Genomic DNA, 18,396 nt, shown 5'->3' on the forward strand with positions numbered 1-18,396 from the left:
AGCAAAAATAAAAGTAAGCGTTCATTGTGAGCCGCCTTTACAGCTAGGGAAGAAACACAGCGGTATCCAAACCAGCGACTATAGCGAAAGGGAAACACCTCCAGCACCACACTGCGTAAAAAAACAAAAAAAAGCAACTCCATACGAATACTTTTCTTCTCTTCAGAGATAGAGAGGGTGAGTCTTAGGAAAAGAAAAAAAAGTGCCTGACACAGCCGGTCCTGCCATAGAACTACAGCAAGCGAAAACACACCGGTTTTTGTCACACAGAATACAGAGAGAACAAAGACTCCAAACCCCCACTCACGGGCACTTGTACATGACACAGAGGTGCAAACTACAACAAAAGAATCGGACAGTAGTGGATCCAACAAGTCAGGGGTGACTATTTCACGTAGTCTCAAATATCAAACAAATGAGAGAAAACAGAAGGAGAAGAGTGAGCACAACATGATAGGATGCAATAACTCAGTGAGGTGCATAACGAGGGAGTACACAAGCGATTAAGCTAGACGAAGGTTAGCAAGGTTAACAAGGAAACAAGTGGTAAAATCAATCAACAACATCCCCACGAACAACAATACAGCCCTTCCGAATAAGATATAAGCTGGCAGCGGACACGGCCACCACTGTTGCCCACTACAGAGTAATGTAGATTAATAACCAGCTACCGATAACTGAACAACAAGAGACGGCCAATACACACTGTTCAGGAGGTTTTATTCCAGTTACAAAGGAGGTCGTGAGTCTAAAAGGGCAATCACAGGCTACGAGGGCAGATTCCTCAACAGCTCAACGCCAACAGCACAATAACCCTATACTAAGTGAGGAGATCAACAAGAGATGCAACATTTTTCGTCAAGGTGTGGGCGCAAGATAGCAACAATAGAACGGAAAGTGAGAGGAAGGCTCAGCCTACAACAGGAGAGAAGAGGGTTATCAGGCATGGCTGGCACCGAAGGGAGATTCACACAGCAGCCAAAAAAGAACAAGAGCGACCCTCTTGACTCCCCTATCAAACAAAAGAAAGACATCAACACCACGCTGGACATGATCCTGAAAAAAATGGCGGATGCCACAACCTAGCAAAATCGACTAAACAAACGACTGATGCTATACAGCTGGAACTGGCCTCGGTCAGAGCTGGCATCCATGCGGCGAACAACAGACTAACAGAAGTAGAGCAGAGGGTGAGCGATATAGAGGATGGCGAACAAAAGGCAAACAAGACTCTGTTAGAACTATCCAAAACCACTGCAATACTCCGAAGACAAACAGCAGAACTAGACGATCGCAACAGGAGGGGGGGAACATCAGAATACTAGGGGTCGCCAAAGGAGAGAAAGAGAAAAGCGTGTCGTGCATCGCCTTTATACAAGACATGATCCCTAAAATTACTAACATTAAGTTTGACCAGCCTTTCGAGCTAGATAAGGCCTACAGAGTACCAGCCTTCAAAAACTCCATTAAGGCGATCCCACGCCCCATTATATGCAAGCCTCTCCGTTTACAACACACGGAAGCTATCTTCGCAGTGGCCAGGAAAAACCAGAATATACAGTGGAATGGCCAAAAAATAATCCTTACTCAAGACTACTCCAAACCCACAGTGGACTTAAGGAAAGGTTTTCTGGCACAGCAAGACAATTTAAGGAAGGAAAACATAATCTTCTCATTCATAGGCCCTACAAAGTTCAGAATCCCCGACAAAGGCAGAACGCACGTTTTTGTGGACCCCAATGAACTGACAAGATACCTACAAGGTCCCACACAGCAAGAGATGGAATTCTCTCAAGCAAGCACGAGCAAGAGGAGAGCCTCACCAGATCTAAGAGTGGAATGAATGACTGTACGAAATTTCAAACCTGGGGATGCGGACAGTCTCTGAAGCCTGGTTCCACCGCTATTTTAAATACACACGATCTACCTCAGACAGGTCCCTATCCTCACAGTATCTACCTCGAATGGCCAAACAGCCGAACCTACCTCAAGAAAGGAACCTGAAACTTGGACCTTAAAACCGCCCCATCGGAAGGATTTGAAGTCTTCGGGGTTGCGACTTTAACAAAGCGCGCTAACAAAACAAACAATTGATGAGACAAAGAAGATATATACGAGAATACTATAATCACTAATATCCTTTTTAAGAACATTTTTACAGGAATGTATAAGTGTGAATGTATTAACCATGAGTGTACACCCTTATTGTTCTATAGGGGAATATAGCATGCTAGACAAGACATGCAGAAGCAGTTAGGCTGGGGAGAATAACTATATAGATGCTCGGGCGTACAGAACCAGAATCTCCCAGGGGAAAGCGAAGCTGGGTCTTTGCTGTCGCACGTCCAGAATTCTATGTGTAAGAAGTGGGGGGGTGGGGGCTTGGGGGGGGGGGGGGGGTTTAGTGTTTTTGCGTCATGTTAGTAATGTGTGTCAGGCACACATGCTTTGTCTCTACCCACTGTATCCTATCCTTTTTAAACCTTTTCTTCTACACTTTTGCAATCATGGGAGAGAACAACATCAGGTCTTGGGAGGGAGCAGCGATGAGGGACCAAGGGGGGGGGTGGCACAGGTAGTACTCACCCGAAGCTCCAAAGGAGAGAGGGGAAATACTGAACGGAAAGGAAAAATGACTTTGGTTAAACAACCAATACCTAGCATAACATAATGGCAACAGACAATTGGAAAACACTAACGTCCAACTTAAAGATAGTCTCCCTAAATGTTAAAGGTCTCAATCACCCAGTTAAAAGAAAAAAAAATACTTGATTACCTAGCTAAAACTAAAGCAGATATCTTCCTCCTACAGGAGACCAGACTATCCCTCGAAGATGCACAACGGATTAGGGTGAGATGGGTTGGACAGGTGGCCTGCTCTCCGGCCATAGGAAAAAAAACGGGGTGTGATCACTCTGATAAATAAGAACTCCAAAATAAATATAGAAGAGCAGCAAAGCGACGAGGAAGGGAGAGCACTGTTGACGCATTTGAAAAGGGGGGAAGAATACATCCATGTACTCAACATCTACGGGCCAAACGCTGACGATTCCTGTTTCTGGGACGGCATCTCTAAAAGGCTGGAGGCACTCCCACAAAATGACCTAACAGTGATGGCAGGTGACTTCAATATGGCGTTAGATTACACCATAGACATACAATCACAGTGCCACTCACTACCCCCAGGTGCACACAACGTACTGAAAAATGTATGTACCAGATTTAACCTTAAAGACACATGGTGGCTTCAACACACGGACACAAGAGATTACACTTTTTATTCAAACCCACACTATTCATACGGCAGAAATGATTACATACTGATCACAGGTACACACACCCACTTAATAGAACACACAGATATAGCCACGAGAACTGTCTCAGACCACTCCTGCATTCGCCTACTGTTGTGCGGACGTCACAATGAGGATCATCCACGAAGTTGGAGATTCAACAGTGATGTCTTGTCAGACCAGAGCAACGGAATCAAAATAGAGGAGGCCATTAAGGAATACATTAATTTTAATGATTCTGCAGACACAGATCCTAAAACCATGTGGGACGCATTAAAAGCCACAATTAGGGGGACAATTATGGACATTAAAGCCAAGTTGAACAGGAATGCGAAGGCTCAGTTGCGACAACTAGAGATAGATATCCAAAGATTAGAGGCAACCCATATCTCAGACTCAAAGAACACATGCGCACTTACAGAACTCACAAAGAAGAAATACGAATTCAACAGAATTCTGAGCGAAAGAGCGGGTATGTGGATAAACAAATTTAAAGCAATAAACCTATGCGAGGCTAACAAAGCGGGGAAAGCTCCTGGCCTCTTACCTAAAACATAAACAAAGACAGCATACCATCTCATCAATCACGGACTCACAAAATATCACACACACAAGACATAAAGAAATACTACGAACATTTAGTGAATTTTATCAAGTACTCTATAAAAAAGACCAAACACTGGACGAAAATGGCTGCACCGAGTACCTAAACAGACTAAACCTCCCAAGGATAACACCAGAAGAAGCTCACACCCTAGGAAAGGAGATATGCTCAGCTGAAATTGAGATGGCAGTTAAGTCCCTTAAAGTTAACAAGGCACCCGGGCCAGATGGATACACAGCAACCTTCTATAAGACTTTCTTAGCTCACTTACAACCCACTATGAAAAAAGTATTTAACCACTGCGAGGGGGCAGGGATGGTCTCACACACCATGTCCGAAGCTAATATTATAGTTATCCCCAAGGAAGGCAAAAAAACCAGTTGCCCCAAAATTACAGTCCTATCTCGTTGATTAACGTTGATTGCAAGCTATACGCAAAAATTCTGGCATCAAGGCTTAATAAGGTACTACCACAACTTATAAGCAACACACAAATTGGCTTCCTCAAGACACGCATGTCACACGATAACACCAGACTCCTATACCATATTCTAGATAGAGCTGCCAAGTCCGACAAACCAGCGGTGACCATCACACTAGACGCGGAGAAGGCGTTTGAAAGGGTATCGTGGCATTTCCTAGAACAGTGCATGCGGACCTTCAACCTGGGAAACTCTTTCACGTGGAAAGTAATGGCACTATACAAAAAGCTCACGGCTTGTACAGTAGTCAATGGGGCTGTCTCAGAGCCCTTCACCCTGCAGCGAGGGACAAGGCAAGGTTGCCTCCTGTCCCCCTTGCTGTTCCTACTAGCTCTAGAGCCTCTGATTAAGGACATCAAGGCCAATAAAGAGATGAAAGGGGTTACCATCAATGAGGTCACAATCAAACTAGCCGCATACGCGGATGACATTCTCGTTGTCACAGAAAGTCCTAAATCCACAGCCCTCATGGAATCCATAGATAAGTATTCGTCCCTCTCCGGCTATAAACTCAAAGACAAGTCAGAATGCAAACCACTCAACACACACACCACAAAAGGCATACTGGGGGACTCAGGCCTCGTCTGGCAAACTAGTTTTGTAAAATACCTGGGTATATACTTTGGGAATGACCTTAAAAACACACTGGAACAAAACGGAAAACTAGTGCTGGACAAGATAAAGATGCTGTTGGAGGGCTGGTCACCTAAATTAATTACTTGGTGGGGGAGGATAGAGACAATAAAGATGATGGTCACCCCAATGGTCAACTACCTGGCAAATATGCTCCCTCTAATACTCACTGACGACTTCCATCGAAAAATAGATAAATGCTGAATAACTTCATCTGGCGAGACAAAAAAGCAAGGATAAGCCTTAAAAAACTAAGATTGGGGAAAAAACTGGGGGGGGGGGGGGGGGGGGGTTAAACCTGGCGGATTTTAAAGCCTTCCAAACGGCCTTCTTGGCAAAACAGGGGAGTTATTGGATCCTGCCCGACCAGGAGTACGCACCAGTTTGGCTTGGACTAGAGAGTGCCATACTAAACAACCTTGAACCCTTAGCCCTACTAACAGGCAATAAACACATGCTAGTAGCAGACTCAATACTCAAAAATACCAGAAACGCCCTACTGAAGGTAGACCAGAAGATGGAACACAGCATAAAAAACTCGAGATGGGAATCTCTGTGGGAAAGCACTAGGATAAAATACAGGGGTAAACCGCTCTCTATGGATTCGTGGGGAAGAACAGGGATTTCCCACCCTATACAACTCAAAGAGGGAGGGAAACCCACCACTTTCAATATGCTAAAAATCAAACATAATTTACCAGATATAGAACTATATAAGTTTCTAAAAATCAAAACAGCACTTACCAAAGCGAGTCTTTCCGATACCAAGCCGTCAATCATCCAATATATGACCAACCTCAATAAAATAGGCCACCAGGTATCACACCTCTATCGACTCCTATGGCCCAGCTCATCGAAACTTAATGAAAAGACACGCAAATACTGGTTAATCCCAGCTTGGAGACACACTTAGCGAAAACGAGACCCAGATGCTATGGTCCTCCCCAACGCAAAGTAAGATTTCCCCGGTACTAGCTCAGACAAAATTCTGGACACTACACAAAATATATTGGACCCCAGCGCGCCTGGCTACCCTGGGACTGAACACCAATGACCAGTGATGGAATTGTAACGAGGGAAGGGGGATCTGGCCCATCTCAGATATTACTGTCCCAAAGTCAAATCATACTGGGAGAAGATCTTCGCCTTTATAAAACAACATGTTAGGTTGTACTCTTAAAACGGAGTTTGCCACCCTGGTAACTGCCTTTGTTAGGACAGATGCAGACTCACAACAAGACAGAGACTTACTCGATCTCCTACTAACAGCAGGTGTAGAAAGGGTACTCAATAAATGGAAAGACACCTCCAAGGCAACGTTCAAGGGATGGCTCCTCTGGGTGACGTACCTCAGAGGAGCGGATACAGTGACTCACCGTGGAGACAGTCCGGCAGGAAAATGTGGGCATCCCTGGACAAGTACCTAGACCCCTATAACCCGCCCTGAAAAGGCCTAGTATAACGACCCGGATAGTAACCCATATTGGACAGAGCGAGCAGGCTGACTCTCCCCTTATGAGATATCTCATCTCTCTCTCTGCTCTGGTTCCTTTTCCCTATCCCTCTCTGTGACCCATACGAGGACAGTGGGTGGGGGCAGCTAAGACAGACAAATTGTAAAATAACTAACATAGCCAACGTGGGCTGCCCTGTTTTCTCAACAAGCGATGCAAAGTGCATGTTTTAATGTTTTATGTGTGTGCTATGTTTTATGTTATATGTCATTTGTATGTGACAAAATATTAATAAAAATCACTCACTGTGTCCCAGGGAGCCTACACCAGGGACGCAGTTTCCCTGCCCATGAGAGCATAGGCAGGGAAAACATGTCTGCTTTTATCTAGTGGGAGCTTTAAAAATGCTCCTGCCGGGTGGAAGGAGACATTGGTTTCCCTGCCAGCGCTCATATGACCGGGGAAACTCAGATTGCACCCACTTGGCAGAGCAGTGAAAAACACCTGCTACTGCGGGGCGGGAGTAATGCTAGCTATCGATGCACCCATGATGGGTGCATGAAAGGAGCCGGCAGGGCCACAGGGACCCTGGGGCTCCCCTACTAGCCCTTAACATAGTATTGAGTGGGTGTCCGAGTGGGCACCTGGGCACCCACCTGAAGCCCCTTGGGATGGGGACCCTGGGGCCACTATTGGCTTAGGCAGCGGGACCATGTGCCTCCTTCCTCTTTAAAAGAAAAGGCCCCGGGGATGGGGTCTCCAGGTCCCAACAGGCTCTGGGACGAGGAATACACGCGCTCCCCTCCTAAAAAAATCAATATATATATATATATATATATATATATATATATATATATATATATATATATATATATATATATATATATATATATATATATATTACCTACTGGCGGTTGCCAGTAGGTAGTTATAGTTAGGACCACGTTTCCATAGGAAATCCGCAACATTCTATTTTGAATAACTTTTGCGCCGGTTGACGAATCCTCGCAAATTTTTCAAAATAGGTGGGGCGCTACGCTCCGCTCCTACCCTGAAGGTCTCGGGGGGATTCGTCAAGCGGGGGCTGAGATAAAAGGGGGGTCCCAAAACGCGTTTTTCCCATGCATTTTTCCATAGGACCTTTAGACAGGGCTACAGCCCGAACGGCTGAACAGAATTACTAGAAATTTGGCAGAGAGGTAGTCCTCAGGTGAAGGAAGTGCCTTTTGTAGGTTTGGTGTAAATCTGTTCAGTAGATTCTGAGAAAATAGCCTTTAAATCAATATGTATATCTGAGCCAGCTTACGGTGCGCTTACGGTACGCTTACCGTACGCTTACCGTACGCGTACGGTGGCGTGCGCGAGCGCGATTCTGATTGGCTCTTAGATCTTAGTAAACATTCGAATCGGCCGAAACCAGGAAGCTGCGGCCGCCATTTTCTCTCTCGCACTGAGAGCGATTTTTAAAATTTAAAGCCACCGTGCGCGCACAGAACGAACTGCATTAAGTGGGCGCGCACGCCACGAATGGCGTAAAGTAACTTAGCATTTAAAAAACCGTACAAATTCACTGAAAAAACCATAGGTTTCACACACGTTATAGTTAGGAATTAGCATTTAAAAAACCTTGCAAATTCACTGAAAAAACCTTAGGTTTCACACATGTTATAGTTAGCGGAAATTTTACTGATAAAAAACCAATGAAATTCCCCCGTTATAGTTACTGCAGGCAACTATAACTCACGCGACCGCAATCTTCTGCTGATGACATATGTGTCTTTATGAAAAAAAAATATTTGTAATATATGTATAGCTAAAAATGTATGGAAGAAGACATGGGCAAATAAGTGTCTAAATACAGTATTAGCATCAGCAGAGGATTGCGGTCGCGTGAGTTATAGTTGCCTGCAGTAACTATAACGGGGGAATTTCATTGGTTTTTTATCAGTAAAACTTCCGCTAACTATAACATGTGTGAAACCTATGGTTTTTTCAGTGAATATATATATATATATATATATCCCAGCATTTGGTTAACTTTGTCGAAATTTTTGGCACTGCACACCTGTGCGGTATCCTTACGGTTGAGCCAGACCGTTTCCATATGTGTACAAACCCTTCAAAAGAAGAAGTCCAGGGTCGCACTCCGCAAAGGTTTGTAATGTAAATTCTTTTTATTTCATTTCTTCGCCCATTTCTGATGATAGAAAATCCACAAAATCAACGCGTTTCGGTCTTGACCCAAGACCTTGATCACGTTAATGTTCCCCCACCCGACTCTCAACATATAACGGCTCTTGCAGAACCAACGACACTTCCTGTCATGTGATAGGAGGAGCATTATGGGATTTGTAGTTCTCAAAATTCAAATAGATCACATTGTATCCAGTCACCGATAAATAATGAATACACAGTTTACACAAGTGCAAATACTACTTGAAAAATACAAATCATCATTAAACTAATTATGTTAAATTTCAAACATTTTTTTGGTGCCTATCAAATTTTCATAACCGTATTTCTCATCCTATTCTATTTCCATTGTTACAAAATTAGTCCAGAAATCTAATACATTTATCTGCATTTGTATGCCAAATCTTCACTGTTTGTTCTGCTAATTATTATATTTGTATTTTTTTAAAGTTTCAATTTTGTGATTTCTGCACCTATTTCTTGACATCAACAGAGGCTAATGATGGAGAATCAGAAGTACCAATAGATCCCGCTAAATTGACTTTTTTAGGGGATATGCGCCTCGTTCTCCAACAGAGGCAATGGGAGCAAAATCAGATAAGTCAACAAAGTTACAGGGGCAGGGGAAGAGGACGAGTTTGGAAGCCAAGAAATCAAAGAGAAGAAACAAGAGAAGCAAACGAAACAACAGAAAAAATAGGGGCCCAAACGAGAAGTATGCGACAGAGGAAGAACTATTAAATTCAACAAACCCTGCAGATGAATTACAAGTAATACATTTATCACAAAGACAAATGACGGATGCCGAAATCTCATTGCTAAAACGGGGAATTAACTTTTGTCCCACACAACAAACTGATATTTCGCAACTGAGAATTGATTTCTACAAATATGTCAGGAAAATCAAATTGGCAAAAATCTTTCAGGAAAATCAAAATACGTGGAACAAAAAAGAAAAAAACGTGCTGAAAACAGTATCTACCTTAACGGTAACGGATTCGGAAATTTATGTGACCCTTCTAAATCTAAATGCAGAGAATGAAGATGAAAATATCTCATTACAGGCAGCCTGCACCCAGATGAGAGCAGGTTTGAGCGAGAAAAAAACGAAATCAAAATATTGCCCTCAATTGACACCTGGAAACAAAGTTGATATCTTTCAGGAAGCAGTAGTACAGGATATACACAAAATTAGAACAACCAAATATGTGGACAACCTGACAAAAATAGAAAGGGAAGCGCTTACATGCCTCACAGAAGACAACCAAATTGAAATAAAAATTGCAGACAAGGGAGGCAATATTGTCATTTGGGATCGCAGTGCCTATGCAACAGAAGCACACCGACAATTAAAGGATACAAAATACTATGAGAAATTGAAATTGAATCCAACAGCGGATATAAAAAGACACTTGGATAAAAAATTATTGACATGGGCCAGGAACAACTTGTTAGATGAGGATGAAGTGAAGTACCTTACAGTTCAATTTCCGATAATCGCGACAATTTATTTCCTTCCCAAGTTACATAAAGATTCCAAAAGGCCACCAGGGAGACCTATTTTATCAACCAAAGGCACCTTATTAGAACCCATAGCCAATTACATTGACTTTTTCCTAGCACCATATGTATGTAGATTAAACTCATACATAAAGGATACGACAAATCTATTGAGAAACCTACAAGACACACCCTGGCAAGACAGTTATCATCTCATCACTATGGATGTCATAGCCCTATATACGAACATTGAGAATGAAATGGGCATAAAGGCTTGTGAATCATTTTTAAGTGAAAGAAATATCCATTACAGCGACCACAACAAAATGCTGTTGGAACTGATATCTATTTGCCTTACGCAAAACATCTTTGTCTTTGGGGAAGAAATCTACCGCCAGAACATGGGTACGGCTATGGGTTTTTCCTTCAGCCCAAGCTACGCTTGCCTAGTGATCGGCTGGTAGGAAAAAGGAGTAGCCTGGCACCCACAACATGATCAGCATGTTAATAAAATAATCATGTGGAACTGTTTCATAGATGATTTACTCATAATTTGGGATGGCACCAAAGCAGAATTTGGGGAATACTTCCAGATTCTAAATGCCAGCATGGCAAAACTCAAATTCACCTATGAGATAAGCAATGAGAAGGTGATATTTCTGGACACGGAAATTTACATAAAAAATGGCCAGATTGAAACTACATTACATCGGAAAACCACAGCCACAAACGCCACTTTGGAAGCAACTAGTTTTCATCAACCCTCACTCATTACTAGTATACCCTATGGTGAATTTCTGAGAATCCGTAGGATCTGTACAGAACAGGATGAATGGAAGAATCAGAGTCAATCAACAGAAAAAAGATTCGAATCAAGAAAATACAATAAAACGCTGATCAAAAAATGTTGGAAACGAGCGGATGACAGATCAAGAGAAGAATGTCTGAAACCCAAACAAGAGACTAAATTGGAATTTGAACCTATAAGAATGATCATGGATTATTCGAATGACGCCAAAAAAATAAGCAAGATTTTGAGAAAAAATTGGAAGATCCTGCAAATGGATGAAACTGTGAGTAAAATCATTGGTAATCACCCTATGATAACATATCGTAGAGCCAGAAATTTGAAAGACCGATTGGTTAACAGTCATTACAAAGGGAAAAAGAGCACACAATGGCTAAAAACCAATGGCTTTATCAAATGCCAGAACTGCAAGGTGTGTGAAATTGCCAAACCAACAAAAGAGTTTACCTTAGCAAATGGAAAAAACTGGCAAATTAGACAACTCATTTCATGCAAAAGTCAATTCACAATTTATGTTATTGAATGCCCATGCAAATTAAAATACGTGGGCAGCACTACTTGTGAACTTAAAAAGCGTATTTTAGAACATACACGAGCTACAAAAAATAAGGACACTACAAACGCTGTGGCAAGACACATGGAACAAGCCCACACGAATAAATGGAAGCTCTTGAAATTCTATGGCATTGAAACAATTCCATTGAACATTAGAGGCGGCAACAGAGAAAAAATCTTGCGCCAAAAAGAATCTCGATATATCATCAAACTCAGGACATTGACACCTAATGGCCTTAATCAAAGTGAGGAATTGTATAGCCACCTCTGAGGAGAACTATTTTCAAGACCTTTTAAACTTAATGTAACTGGACTGCTACGTTTCAACTCCTTGATTACCATCAATATATATATGTATATATATTTTGACATTTTTTTCATTTCTTTTTTGTCTTTCCTGTATTATTATAATGGTGCCAATCTGTAAATGCATTAGTGGCAGATGGGAGAGATCTATACGGAAGACCAAGACACCCCACTGGAGGGGACAGAAGAAATAGGTGCGGAAATCACAAAATTGAAACTTTTTAAAAAATACAAATATAATAATTAGCAGAAAAAACAGTGAAGATTTGGCATACAAATGCAGATAAATGTACTAGATTTCTGGACTAATTTTGTAACAATGGAAATAGAATAGGAGGAGAAATACGGTTATGAAAATTTATGATAGGCACCAAAGAAATGTTTGAAATTTAACATAATTAGTTTAATGATGATTTGTATTTTTTCAAGTAGTATTTGCACTTGTGTAAACTGTGTATTCATTATTTATCGATGACTGGATACAATGTGATCTATTTGAATTTTGAGAACTACAAATCCCATAATGCTCCTCCTATCACATGACAGGAAGTGTCGTTGGTTCTGCAAGAGCCGTTATATGTTGAGAGTCGGGTGGGGGAACATTATCGTGATCAAGGTCTTGGGTCAAGACCGAAACGCGTTGATTTTGTGGATTTTCTATCATCACAAATGGGCGTAGAAATGAAATAAAATAATTTACATTACAAACTTTTGCGGAGTGCGACCCTGGACTTCTTCTTTTGAAGGGTTTGTACACACATATATATATATATATATATCCTGTAAGTCTTTGGGTGGTTATCCCCTAAATATTTTGCCTACTTGCCTCCAATTTTTGCTTAAATTAGTTTTTGGTGGCCATAGAACTCTGTGCACTTTACCACTGTTAACCAGTGCTAAAGAGATGTGTTTACTCCCCTAAAACATGGTTTCATTGGCATATACCTAACTGACATGTTTAATTTACTTATAAGTCACCTGTGGAGTGGTATACAATATACCCAAGGCCTGTAAATGAAATGCTACCAGTGGGCCTGCAGCACGTATTGTGCCACCCACTTAAGTAGCACCATAAAACATGTCCCAGGCCATGCCATTGCAGCCTGAATGCAGTGTTAAACTGCCATGTTGACTTAGCATTCAAACCTCCTTGCCAAGCCTTCAACTCACTTTTTATTACACATATAAGTAACCCCTAAGGTAGGCCCTAGGTAGCCCACAGCTGTGTAATTAAGATGGTTGGACATGTATTTTTAAGTTTTACATGTCCTGGTAGTGAAAAACTTGTAAATTCATTTTTCACTACTGTGAGGCCTATCCCTCCCTCAGGATTACATTGAGGATTCCTTATTACATTTAAAAAGCTATGATTCCTATTTGGAGAAGGTAGATATGGCATGTGTTATACATATGGAATTGTTATGTTAAACACTTTTATTGGTAAAGCAGAGTATTTATTGCAATTTTTAAAATGTTACTTTTAGAAAGTTGGTATTTTCCTGCCCTTTGTGCCTGCAGCCTGTCTTGGGTCACATGACTGGGTGTAGCTGTCAGACTTTGTGAATTCTTCCCAGACAGTCACACAACAGAGGGATTAGGTGTGCCTCAATGGGCCATCCGCTGGCAAGATTGGGAGGGAGGGGCGGCAGAGCTGAGCACAGCCCTACTTAACCCTGAATAGCCTGAGCTCTAGATTCACACAAAGGGCCCAACGACCCTGTATTGCCACTGCAGCCAGCTTAGAGCAAGGGCAGGGGAGTCAGGAAATTCCATGCACTTCAAAGAACCTCTTCAGAAGATTCTCCAACCTTCCAGAAAAAGGGCACCAGGGTATAAAATTAGCACCTTCAGACTCACTACTTAACCTATGGAAGGACTCTCATAGGACTGCCTGCTTCTGTGACCTGTTGTGCACTCTGCCAGACTGCTGCTGTATCTGGAAGAACTGCTTTGCTGCCTGGTGCCTCCCTTGAACCCTTAGGGGCCAGCCCTGCTGTTTAGCCCTGCATCTTCACATGCACACAGGATTGCCAGATGTGATTCTAAGGGCTAGTTTGCGGTCTTCCTGGTCATAGCCATAGGGACATAAAAGGCTCCCACCATCTTGAGCCAAGCCTGCACCTGGACCCAGCCTGAGATGCCCAATTTCCAAAAATTGAGGACTTTGACAAAATTTGGCCAAAAGCGCTCAGAGAACAAAAAGGAGACCGAGATTAATCTGCTCACCGAGCCACCAGAGGTGCATCTCCAGTCAGATTTAATTTGCGGCTTCCCCGGCTATGTTCTTCTCCACAGCAGCAAATCTGCTTAAGAGGTCCTCTGCCAAAGAGGTATCCGACCTCGTGAATCTGTTGCAGCTACAGCCCTATGCTTCGTCTCGCTGGAGTTTTTCGACCTCCATCATGGTGACTAAGTCTGAATGTTGAAACTGAACTGTGGCTTCGACCCACGGCCATCCAACGATGACCCTCCCTCCACGGACACCTCCTGCAGCCTTTTCCCACTGAACTTGACCTTTACAGACATTTTTCTTCAAGAATTCTTCCAAGTCCGAAGGTTAGCGCTGACTGGACCCAATCCACTTCTTGTATCCAAACCACGCTCCATCGTGGCCAGCCTTAAATTTTGAATTCGACTCAGTCTCATGCAACTACATGTCCACGGTTGACACTTTGATCTTTTAAGCACTCGTTTTTAGTACAAACCTTTATAATTAAAAACTTCAGCTCTACTGATTGGATTTTTTTGTTTTAGTGTCAAATAATTTATTAACATGTACTCTATTTCTATAAATTGGTTTGGGATTTTTCATGTGTTGTGTTTTCACTTTATTACTGTGTATATGCTGAATAAATACTTTACACATTGCCTCCAAGTTAAGCGTGACTGCTCTTTTGTAGTAAGCTACCCCTACCCAGGGTTAAGCCCTAACCAATGGGGTAAGACTTCCAGGGGCAAACCCACTATGGGCATTTTCAAGATGATGAAAGACTTCAGCTTGGGTTCTGAGGGCTTAGTGTGTCCTGTGGGGAGTGTACTATGGTAATCCCAATGTCCTCCCACACTAACACCAAAATCCAGTTTCAAGCAAACACTGTACACCTAATAAACCCAGAAACAGGTGCACGATAGAACAAAATAAAGTTCTTCAGTAACTATACAGTGGATGCACAAGAAGTGTTTTAGCAGCCTATTCCAGTCCTTTCCAGTGCACCCCCATGTTGGAGGTAAAACCCAAAGAAAGAAGCCTGGTGGGACAACACAGGTTCTTAAGCAACCAGACAGCAGATAGACTAAAATTATATTGGCATTCAGTTCTCTGCCTTTCAAGTCTGCCACTAAGTGCTATACGCAAACCCAGCAGACCAGTCAAGCAGGCTTTGACACTCAAGAAGGATTTGATGCTGCAATGACAAAAAAGGGTGCTCACAGCCTGGGAGGTTCAGCTGAGTCATCTCTGCCCATACATGTCAGCCTATTGTGTGCTCCTGGGAGGCATTTCATGCCTATTTCCCATCTACTCAAATGCTTATCAGTGGCTGGGAGAAGTTTGAGAGAAAAAGCTTTGAGAAATGTTAGTCAGGGAAAAGGTACCTTTCTAAAGATTACTTTTCCTTGATACTTATTAAAAATCTGACTTCACTAGTGAATTGGATTTTTAAAAATTGATAAAAATGATTGCTTAATTTCTAACTAGACCAATTTCCCAGACTGAGTAGCAGGTTTTTTATTCTGTGCTCTGGTTTCAACCATAGGACAGCCAGGCCTGCTACATTTAAAAATTGCTTTTGGTTGCTAATCAGTGTGAGGACATGTTCACATTAACATTTTGTAATAATCAGAGAGCCCCTCTGTGACATGAAGGGTCTTTTTATTTCCAATTGTAAGTTCTTATAAAGGAAAATGGTGTTTTTTTCCTTAAATAACCCTCACCCACCAGGGTTACCCCTTGGTGGCATGCTTCATCATTGGGATCTTCCTGTCCCACTGCGGAACAGGGCATGATACAACCTACAGAGACGTGGGAGCACCTAAAGTCGGTACTATCTGTTGATGAAGTGTAGAGGTCTGAGCAGAGGAAAAAAAAAGAATTTAAAAATAGCTGAACAGTAGGTAAAAATGTGTTTTATTGTTACCTCTATCTGTTGTGGTTAAAATAAGGGGAAAAGTTTGGGAACCTTAGGTATACAATGTGCCTATGTTACACTGGTCGACATGTTTCTAGCCCTACCCCAAGGCTATTCTTCAGGACCAAAGATACAAGAGTTCCCTGATATCACTCTAATTCTAGTAAATACAATCAAATATATATATATATATATACATACACACATACAGCACCCATTAGTATCAGAATCTTGTTAGATATGGACTACAAAGGAAAGAAAAAAGCATGGTTATGATAAGCACAGCAGGAGCACTATACTTAGTGCTACAATATTAAAAGCACTCCACCTGCTCGTAGAAACATGAAATATTTTCCTTAATAAATGTGAACACTTCTAGTGCTGCCATAAGCGAAGTTTTGCTTTAAAAAAGAACAAATGAGGCACACACAAGAGACATACAGACACATAACAGACAAGATCAAAATGAGAAAAATCACGTACATGATTGTGGTCTCCAATTACAACATGAGACCATATGGGGGAAGGGACGCCTATAGTCACACTCTGTATGTGAACAGTAGATCAGAGAAATCAGGTCAGAGAAATTCCTTAATTAGAAATACGCTGTATGAAATATCATTCTTGTTCAGAAGCGGCTATGCCGTACTTACTGCCTCAAAGGCTACTCCCTTACTTTAAGTTGAGTGCCCGCCTATGTCTCCGATGGTGTGGAGAGCCTGTGGTTGCTAGCTCTTTTCAGTATGTGCTCGTGGTGAGATGGCATCCTCGTGTCATGCGCAACTGGTGCGCTGACTTTTAAGAGGCCCGCCCATGATGGCACTACTTCCTGGTGTACCGGTAGTCCCGAGTGAAAGGTTTAATCTGCGGGGTTGATGCAGCTAGGCCAAAAAGGTGTGATCATTAAAAATAAATTCGGATGGTTTTGGTGAGAAAAAATATATTGTAAGAGGTTCATTACTGATGGTGGGTGGTAAACTCCACTCCGCGGACTCGGTTTGCCGAGTTTTGCCACTCTGTGCTCAGTTTGGAGCATGGAGTTTGACAAAACAAATCCGCTAGCTGCCGGCTGAGCGGAGTTTACCAGCACGGCCGTGTTCACCCACAAAATTTTATTATATGCACTCTAAGAAAGCCAGCAAAACCAAAAATTAATCAGTGAAAATGCTCACTTTCTTAGCCCTTCCACCAGGAGCAGCCATAATTGTACACACCATTTGTTGTGGGGGGTAGATAAAGAGGAGTGGGCAGAAGTGAAGGAAACAGAATTCCTTCCTGCGAAGAGGAGCCCGTCCAGAGAAAAAACTCCGCCTCTACAGACAGCCACAGTGCCGAGACGAGAGCAGACTCCGAGCTGGTTAGAGTCCTCCTCAGACAGAGTGCCAGGACTAGAGGAGAGGCGGGGGAAGCGGGGCTGCCAGCAACCAGAGGGACGTGGGATTGGGGATGGGACAGGATGAAATGTTAAAAGCATGGGGCGATATTGTGAAAGGCACAAGAGCCACCCCACGATGACCGGGCATCAGGCTCCGCCCTCACACATGCAGTTCAGTTCCGATTGCTGTGCCCAAATGTATGGGTTGCCATTTTTAAATTTTGGACACCACAGATGGAGCTAGCAGTCTGCCGATGCGGCATTAGCTGAACATGAGCACACCCTAGACCAATAACAACCACCAATAAAAAGCCCAGCATAGAGAAGCGCTCCAGGAAGAAGAGTAAAACAACAGTTCATCATGACTCCGCCCACACATGGAACTCCGCATAGCACAGTGGAGTTGTGTGGGCACTTCGCAGAGCTCTGCGTAGCAGCACCCCGTGAACTCCACCCAGGCTTATTTGTTACCTCAATAATGGCTCAATAGATGAAAGCGAATTAGGAGCTGAACTCTGAGTTTGGGGGAAACAATGCTTTCATATAAAAAGTTAAATGAATGCCCTAATTATGGATGGTGAATAAACTGGTACTATATTCACCACATTTTTGGAAATACTGGAGGTTGAAAAATTAAAATTGAAAATTGAAATAATTATTTAGAAGGAAGGGCATGCAGTGCACCTGGTTAGAAAAAGGGGAGATAAGGAAGCCGGCTAACTTAGAAGGGGCCTAATTATTTAACGAAGTGACCCCAGAGTTTATTTTCAATGGTGTGATTCTGTTCAATGTAATACAATGACATTTTTGTGGTGGTACGTCGGCATCTCAATTTACTGCGATGTTTGCAAATTCTTACTTTCACTTTTCTACTAGTCATCCTATGTAATGTAGATTACATGGTCAGGTTATAATGTATACAAGCACTTTGTGTTGCAGTTGGTAAATTGTCTTAGATGCCAAGTGGTATTGTCATCGAAAGTAATGGTTCTTGTTGTTTTTGTGACAGAGCAGACACTGCAACTCCCACATGGATGGTGTCCTTGGACTGGAGAGAGGCATATTT

At 42.4% G+C, this 18,396-nt stretch overlaps 1 protein-coding gene across 3 annotated transcripts in view; it reads left to right on the forward strand.

Moving 5' to 3' along the window:
• The window catches only part of LOC146784282 (uncharacterized), a 157,586-nt gene that overhangs the window by 83,915 nt on the left and 55,275 nt on the right, over positions 1 to 18,396 (forward strand). The window contains exon 5 of one of the 3 annotated variants that reach the window (XM_085635346.1): positions 9,110 to 12,286. The exons of the other annotated variants lie outside the window; for them this stretch is intronic. Coding sequence (XP_085491472.1) covers positions 10,678 to 11,793 — 1,116 coding nt within the window. The 5' untranslated portion in view covers positions 9,110 to 10,677 and the 3' untranslated portion in view covers positions 11,794 to 12,286. Of the gene's footprint in view, positions 1 to 9,109; positions 12,287 to 18,396 lie in introns of those variants that run through there. 3 annotated transcript variants of the gene reach the window in all.

The sequence above is a fragment of the Triturus cristatus genome, chromosome 11, assembly GCF_964204655.1.
Source record: "Triturus cristatus chromosome 11, aTriCri1.1, whole genome shotgun sequence".
Taxonomy (NCBI): domain Eukaryota; kingdom Metazoa; phylum Chordata; class Amphibia; order Caudata; family Salamandridae; genus Triturus; species Triturus cristatus.